This window comes from Gracilinanus agilis, unplaced genomic scaffold, assembly GCF_016433145.1.
Source record: "Gracilinanus agilis isolate LMUSP501 unplaced genomic scaffold, AgileGrace unplaced_scaffold40045, whole genome shotgun sequence".
Taxonomy (NCBI): Eukaryota; Metazoa; Chordata; class Mammalia; order Didelphimorphia; family Didelphidae; genus Gracilinanus; species Gracilinanus agilis.
Window position 1 is genome coordinate 1 of NW_025373629.1, and position 7,683 is coordinate 7,683.

A 7,683-nucleotide genomic window follows, 5' to 3' on the forward strand; every position below is an offset into this window, starting at 1 on the left:
CTCTCTCTCTCTCTCTCTCTCTCTTTCTCTCTCTCACTCTCACTCTTACCTTCCATCTTAGAATCAATCCTGTGTATTGGTTCCAAGTCAGAAGAGCAGTCAGGGCTAGGCAATGAAGGTTAAGTGACTTGCCCAGGGTCACACAACTAGGAAGTGTCTGAGGTCCAATTTGAATCCAGGACCTCCACTCTCTAGGTCTGGCTCTCAATCCACTGAGCCACCCAGCTGCCCAAGAGGATCCTTTTCTAAGAGGGGAGAGGTGACAGCATCAAGAGGCACCCTTTCCCTCTGCTGAGCTTGGAGCACTTCGGAACCCAGGAGATATGGCTTCCCCTGTGAGCTCAGATTTGATGCCCATAAATGCCCTTTGAAGGATCTTCTGCCAGATTCAGGATAGGGGCAGGCACCCTCTTATTCACACAGCCACAACTTTAAAACTATTCATAGTGGGTGTGGATCAGGAAGGGATTGCATCAGGGCATTCACTATTTGGGTCACTTGCTATAACACATGCTCTGGCTCCTCACTAAAAGTCTAAGGTAGAATATGCTGTTGCCTGGGTCACAACAAAGAAGGGCTGTGCTCACCTTCCAGGACCCTACGATCATAGAAACCCCAAAACACAGGAAGGTGAGACCTGCATCCCTTCACCTCTCCCCACCAGGCTTGCAGTAGGATGGGAGAAAGAAAGGGGAAGCTTGAAAGGGGGAGGGAAGGGAACATCCACTATTCCCAGACCTAGAGCAATCTTAAAAGAACAGATAAAGCAAGCAGTCCATCCTCCCAGGAGGACCCAGGCTCTAGGAGCTGCAGGATAGGAAGGAAACAAGAGCCATTGGGCTGTGGCTGGTGAGGCCTCAGTCGTCCCACCGGGGTATGTGGCAATTTGCAATTCACTGGTTCGGGGCATAAACCCCTGTTATCTGTGGAGAGAAAGGAGAATAGTAGGTAATTGCCTCAGCGAAGTCCGTCATGAATATTAGTATCAATTAATATTTTTAAATGAATATTAAAGAATCCTTGTGGTGATTAGCTCCATTCCCATCTTCATGCCTCCATTCGCCCTCCCCTCAACAATTTGGTAGTCTCCTTTCCCTAAAAAGTTCCTTGGATGGAACTGGAGGAAAGAAAGTTTAAATGCCCCCCCCCACTGCCACCCAACCTCAAAATCTAGTCACCTCCCACAAGAAGTACCCATTGTTAGATACCAAAGATGCTCTTTGGACAGCACCTGAAAACCCAGGACTCCTAGACATTGACGTGGTGTCATTAAGCAGTCACCCCCATGGACAGGACCAAGTCTTAGGTGCTCAGGGCTAAGCGAAGTTGGGGGAGGTACTCACTCTGTACCTGGGACATTAAAGTTATGTTTAGTAACTAGAGAGTGGATTAGGACACTTCCAATGAAAATGAACATTCAATGCTCTGGTCACTTCCCATGAGAGATGTACTTTGGTCCCTCATTAGGAGCCCAAGGGAGAACTGGTGTTTTTTGTGTCCCAGCAAAGAGATTGACTTGGGAAAGGTAAGTGACTCAGTGGATAGAGAGCTAGGTCTAGAGAGGGGAGGCCCTGTGTTCAAATCTGACCTTAAACACTTCCTAGCTATGTGATCGTGGGCTAGTCACTGACCCCAGTTGCCTAGTCATTACCACTCATCTGCCTTGGAACAGATACTTAGTTTTGAGTCTAAGACAGAAGGTGAGGATTTTAGAGAAGAAAATAAGACCGGAAACTTTCTCTTCTTGCTCCCACAGAATGAACTGCTTTTCCCTGCTCAGTTGCTAGACATTTTTAGCACAGTCCCTCTTGGACTTCTAGCAAGGGGCTAGAGTACATGTCTCACTGGAAATGGCCTCAATTCCTTTGGAAGTGCTCCAATCCAACCCTCCTTTCCCTTGCTACATGTGTAAGAATTCTTTCTGAGCCCTCATTTGAGCAACTTGAAGATCAAAACAGTCCTGGTCCCCGAGAACTAGGAAGTAAGGTTATAAACTCAGTCTTCCCCAAACACAGGAAGCCCGAGTCGCAGTTCTCTCAAGGTCAACATATACAGAATTCAGCTACTGGTTCCTGATGTTTCTTGTGCCAACCCCCCCTCCCAAAGAAAGTACAGGATCCCTTGCAAGCAGGGCCATTGAATTGAATTGAATTCAACTGAAAAAGGCCCTAAATCCCTAGGTGGATGGACAAGTCACTTTCCCTAATCTGGGACTGTTTCCTTATTTGTAAAATAAGAGGGTTGGATGATCTGGATCTCTAAGGCTCCTTACAGTTCAAAGTCCTATGAACCCTTTCTGGATTTTGTCTCACTAGCCCATTCAGCTCCTTAGACTTACAACTCTGTGTCCTCCAGAGCAGGGGGCCGCTCTAGCACCTGGCGCCTGCGTTTGATGGCCCCCAAGATCTTCTTTCGGGGCCCTAGGGGGATGCTGATGCTATGGAGGTCTAGCTCAGAGCAGAGCATCAGAGCATCCAGATCAATCTTCTCTTGCCTCAAGAGGGCCACAAAGTCATCCATGTGCAGGGAGGCAAGGAAAGTCTCCAGTGGGCTGGTTTCAGGCTCCAAGGCCTCATCCAGGCCCAGGTCAAAATCATCCCAAGGCAATTCATCAAGACGCTCCTGCAAGCTGTTGGCACTGCCGATGCTATCATCATCCAGGCTTGGTGAGTGCCGCAACCGGGCACGCAGGGTGCCAACCCCATCTATCCCTCCCTCTTCCCGACCCAGCCCCTGCAGCCCACTGCTCACATAGTTCCTCCGGAACACCATGGTGCCCAGGCCCGGGCGAGTGAAGAGAGAGTCATGGCCTGAGTCTGTGCTGACCTCTGAGTGGGCCGACTCAGCCCCGAGGCCAGGCTCCAAGGTGGCACGAGAGACGCTGTCCTCATCTGAGAGGAACATGTCCCGGAGTGGGGATCGGCCCCACTCCTTAGGGTTGGCATAGGTCCCTTGGCGGACAAACATCACATCACTGCCCAGCTGCAACCCAGACAGAGAGCGGATGCTTTTCCTCCCATCCTCCGATATCTTGAAAGTTCCCTCGCCATGCTTGCGCCGCTCCAGCTTCCTCTGGATTTTTGTCTTTCCTCGGCCTGTCCCGTGGAGGGTGGCCTGGGAGTAGGGGAGGTGACTGGCCAGAGACAAGTTCTGAAGACGACGGCTCAGGGTGCTGGAAGAGAGGCTGGAGAAGCTCAGCGTGTCCGCCCGCTCGGCCAGCTCTCTCCGGTAACGCCGCTCCATGCGTGCGTGGTGTTTGCGCTGCATCTTAGCGCAGTCCTTAATGCGCCTCTCTGCTTCTCGGAAAGCTTTCTCCTTCAGCTTACCCACCAGTTTGGGGTTCAGGCTGCTCTGCTTGGCCGCGATAGAGTCTAGGTAGCGGACACACTCCATATGTCCCTTCATGGCCGCCATGTCCAAGGGCGTGTGGTAGTCATTGTCCAGGCACCAGATGTTGGCCCCAAAGGACACCAGGAAGGACAAGCAGTGGAGATGCCCATTAGAGCCTGCCAGGTGCAGAGGGGTGTTGCCCCAGATGTCACATTTGTCCGGATCGCCTCTGGAATAAGATATAAGAAGCAGTTGGCTGTGGGGGAGTTGGGGAAGGGAAACCAGAAGGGTAAGTGGTACTAATCTTTGGAACAATTTGGACATCAGTGGTATTGTCTCATTGGGAAGTAGGTGCCTCAGCCTGGATGATCATGTCTCCTAATGGTCACAGAATAGACTGTGGCAGAAAGGTTCCTGAGAAAGCTGGTAGGTGTCAGACTATCTCCCCAGGCTGAAAAGATGTCCTTTCTACCCCAAAACCAAAGGTCTCATGCCTTAGTCTGAGCCCCAAACTCTTCCTTACCCTTTTTTTAAATCTTGAAACAAAAATTTGATGTAATTGAATGGCATAGTATTTCTAAAAAAAGGAAGAGAGGACAAAATGCTGGAATCCGATGTATAGAATATTATAAAACACAGAGGAAAAACAAAAGAAAAAAGCAACTTTGCATCAGATTTCTGTGGTTTGTAAACAACTACAAGGAAGAAAAGACATCAAAATGAAGGGTCTTTTAGCTATAAGGATTGAAGGTACTAATCAAAAAACACATTCCTGGGGGCAGCTGGCTCGAAAGCCAGGGTTCAAATCTGGCCTGAGACACCTCCAAGCTGTGTGACCCTTGTTATAAAATAAATGGGCTAGATAGAGATAGCAGAGAGGGGTAGACTAAATACTACCACTGCTAATTGGGTGACAGCAGTGATAGCCCAGATATGTGGCTAGAGCAAGATCACCTGAGTCTTGCCACCTATCTAGATGTTGCACCACCTCCCTCCTTTATAACAGTGCCCAGGCAGGATCCTTCAGGTCAGTAGATGGTATCCCTTCATATCCCACCTGGGGTTGATTAATGATGGTTATTGGGCTCTATTAGCCTTGGACACGTTTATCTGACTGCATTGCTCCCTTCCCAGAGAAGTGATGACACAACCACTCCAGGAAGGTACTTGAATAGCTTTATATTTCTAGCAAAGAAGGAATATTAGGAAATGGGTAGAGGAATTGGGAAACCCTAAACTAATGTTAATAATAGTAATCCCTCAGAGCTGTAGGCAAGTGAGTGATTCTGGCTTAATCTAGCTCCTCTGGCTCAGCCTGGCCATAGCCAAACCAGAGCAAGCATGCTGTTGTTAGATGTCTTCAGCTTCTTCTTCTTGACAGATGTTATTATGCCTTTTACAGCCTTCAGGTACCACCCCTATCCACCCTCTTCTTCTTCTCCTGCCCACTTCCCGGATCCCTCCCAGGCCCTGGGAGACCTAGATAACTAAAGATGATTTGAATTCCTAAATATCTAGGGGCAGTAGAATAAGAAGATTGATGGTCTGGGTACAGGTTGACAATGTTAATCAGGTACAAGACAGGAGTTCTTGCAAGGTTGAACCAAGCAAGTCTCAAATCCCAATAGACCAGGGTCTACAGATCTCAGGTCCAAGGGAAATGAAAGGAACCAAAGCCAGGGCTGCCAGGGTATTTATACCCCCCTGGCCAACCGCTTTCTCCCCTGTCCTCATGGCCGCTGGGAACATTCTGATGTCCAACTGCCTTCACCTGTCAATCAACAGTGAGACTCTCTGCTCCCAGAGTTTCAATATAACACCCTGAGCAAATTACTCAAGCCCCATTGCCTAGCCCCTCCTGTTCTGCCCTGGCACCAATATGAGGTATTGATTCCATGACAGAAAATTAGGATTTCAAAACAAAACAAAACAAAACAAAAACCACATTCCTCTTAGTAGAGTGGCCATTCATGGAAAAGAGCATCAGATTAATTTAAGACTGTGACAGAAAATGGAAATGAAATGAATAGTGAAGAAATTTTTACTGCCAATTCTTGGTTGGTCTGATTTTCTTTAAAAATTGAGCTCAGGGGGCAGCTGGGTAGCTCAGTGGATTGAGAGTCAGGCCTAGAGATGGGAGGTCCTAGGTTCAAATCCGGCCTCAGACACTTCCCAGCTGTGTGACCCTGGGCAAGTCACTTGACCCCCATTGCCTACCCTTACCACTCTTCCACCTATAAGTCAATACACAGAAGTTAAGGGTTTAAAAAAAAATTTAAAAAATTTAAAAAAAATTGAGCTCAGTTGCATAGTATTAGAGATACTGGAGAGAAGGCCAGTTCAGATGAGGATGTGAAAGCTAAATATCCCAATGCTTTGAAGAAAATAATTAAAGCTGTATATATTGATCAACAAAATTTTAATGTAGATTAAACAGGCTTATTCTGGAAAAATCTTCCTTCCCTGTAAACTAAAGCAAGGATTCTTAACCTTTTTTGTGACAGTCTGGGGAAGCCTATAGACCCTATAGACTCAGAATAATGCTTTAAAATCCATAAATAACAATAACAATACAAAGGATCACAGAAGAAACCAAGTATACTAAAATACATTAATAAAAAATATTTTAAAAGATAAGAGCCAGCATGTATATGGTATTCTAAAGTTTGCAAAGGACTTTGTAAATATTCTCTTATTTGATCCTCACAACTACCCTGGGAATGTGATGCTATGATTATCCCCATTTTATAGATAAAGAAACTGAGACAGAGTTTAAATAATCTGCCCAATGTCCCACAACTAGCAAATATTTGAGACAAGATTTGAACTCATATCTTCTTAACTCCAAGTCCAGCACTCTGTCCACTATAGTTTTTTTTTTTTAAACCCTTACCTTTCATCTTAGAATCAATGCCATGTATTGATTCTAAGGCAGAAGAGAAGTAAGGACTAGGCAATGGGGATTAATTGACTTGCCCAGTGTCACCCAGCTAGGAAGTGTCTGAGGCCAGATTTGAACTTGGGCCCTCCAGTCTCTGGGCCTGGTTCTCAATCTACTGAGCCACCTAGCTGCATCCTCACTATGCTTATTTTTAAAATAATAATTTATTTATACTAATTACTATTAAATAGTATTTGTTATTATTAAATATTAGGTTTTTGTTGTTAAATATTAATCTTCATTAGTTGTTAATAGTCAATAATCTACTACTAATAATAATATTATAATAATAATAAGTGAATGGATTCCAGGGTAAGGAAACAAACCTGCACAGGGTTAGGAAGATGGCCAGAAACACTTCAATAACAAGTCACAAAGTTCAGATCTGGCCTCAAACACTTCCTAGCAGTGTGACTCTGGGCAAGTCACTTAACCCTTATTGCCTAGCCCTGACCGATCTTCTGTCTTAGCAAAAATACAATTGATTCTAAGACAGAAGGTAAGGGTTTAAAAAAAAAATAAACTATAGTGGACAGAGTGCAGGACTTGGACGGTAAGATGGAAGGCAAGGCTTTTAAAAAAAAAAAAAGGATATTTTAAAAAAATGTTTGCTACAGATAAACTGTATTTTCCAAAATCTCTGAGTTTTCTGTCACCACCAGCATCCCAGCCCCTGGTGGGGAGGGCTCTGGGGAAGGCCCAGCCCAGGCCCGCCTTCCCTGTGACACAGCAGGGCTGGGAATCTCAGAGTATTAATATTTGATGTGCTGAGAGAGAAGAGTGAATTATTCATGCTGCCCAGCGAGGAGCTGGCCCAGAGAGGTGGTGGGCCTGGGGTGTTAGAGTGGGTGCCTGCCTAGGCAGATGGGTGCTTCTGTGCAAGTGGGAGACTGTGTGAACAGCTTGTGTGTGTATGAAAGAGAGAGCAGTGTGTGTGTGTGTGTGTGTGTGTGTGTGTGTGTGTGTGTGTGTGTACACTCTAGCAAAGGAGCTCAAGTGTATGATGTTTGCAGGGACCAGGGCCAGGCCTGGCAAGCCCATGTGTGAGAGGCAGGTGTCCGGCCTTGGCCTTGGTCTGGAGGGGACCGAGGGGGCAGCCAGGCCGGGGAGGGAGGGAGGGAGGGAGAAGGAGAGTGTCGCCTGGGAGTTAAGCTCCATGATCTACCCCTCCAGGCCCACTGCATCTTGGAAGAGTTGGTTCGGGGGTGTCCTGCCTTACTCCTGGGCAACTGGAGACCTATTCTGTGGGGATCCCTAAATACTTCCCACAAGCCCAACTCCTGGAACAGAATACATTGGAAACAGTACAGGGACCCCCCTCAAGACCATCGCAGGTCTTGATTGAGGCAGGCTCTGTCTGGCATGAGTCATTGAACACTTATCTCCCTCCACAGGCTCTCTGTCTGTGACTG

The 7,683-nt window shown here is 46.8% G+C and overlaps 1 protein-coding gene across 1 annotated transcript; it reads right to left on the reverse strand.

The window, feature by feature from the left end:
- Nucleotides 1–2,334: 2,334 nt before the first annotated feature.
- USH1G (USH1 protein network component sans) lies at nucleotides 2,335–3,552 on the reverse strand. The gene has a single exon (XM_044683999.1). The coding sequence runs from the start codon at nucleotides 3,412–3,414 to the stop codon at nucleotides 2,335–2,337; it is 1,080 nt and encodes a 359-aa protein (XP_044539934.1). The 5' UTR covers nucleotides 3,415–3,552.
- Nucleotides 3,553–7,683: the final 4,131 nt, after the last annotated feature.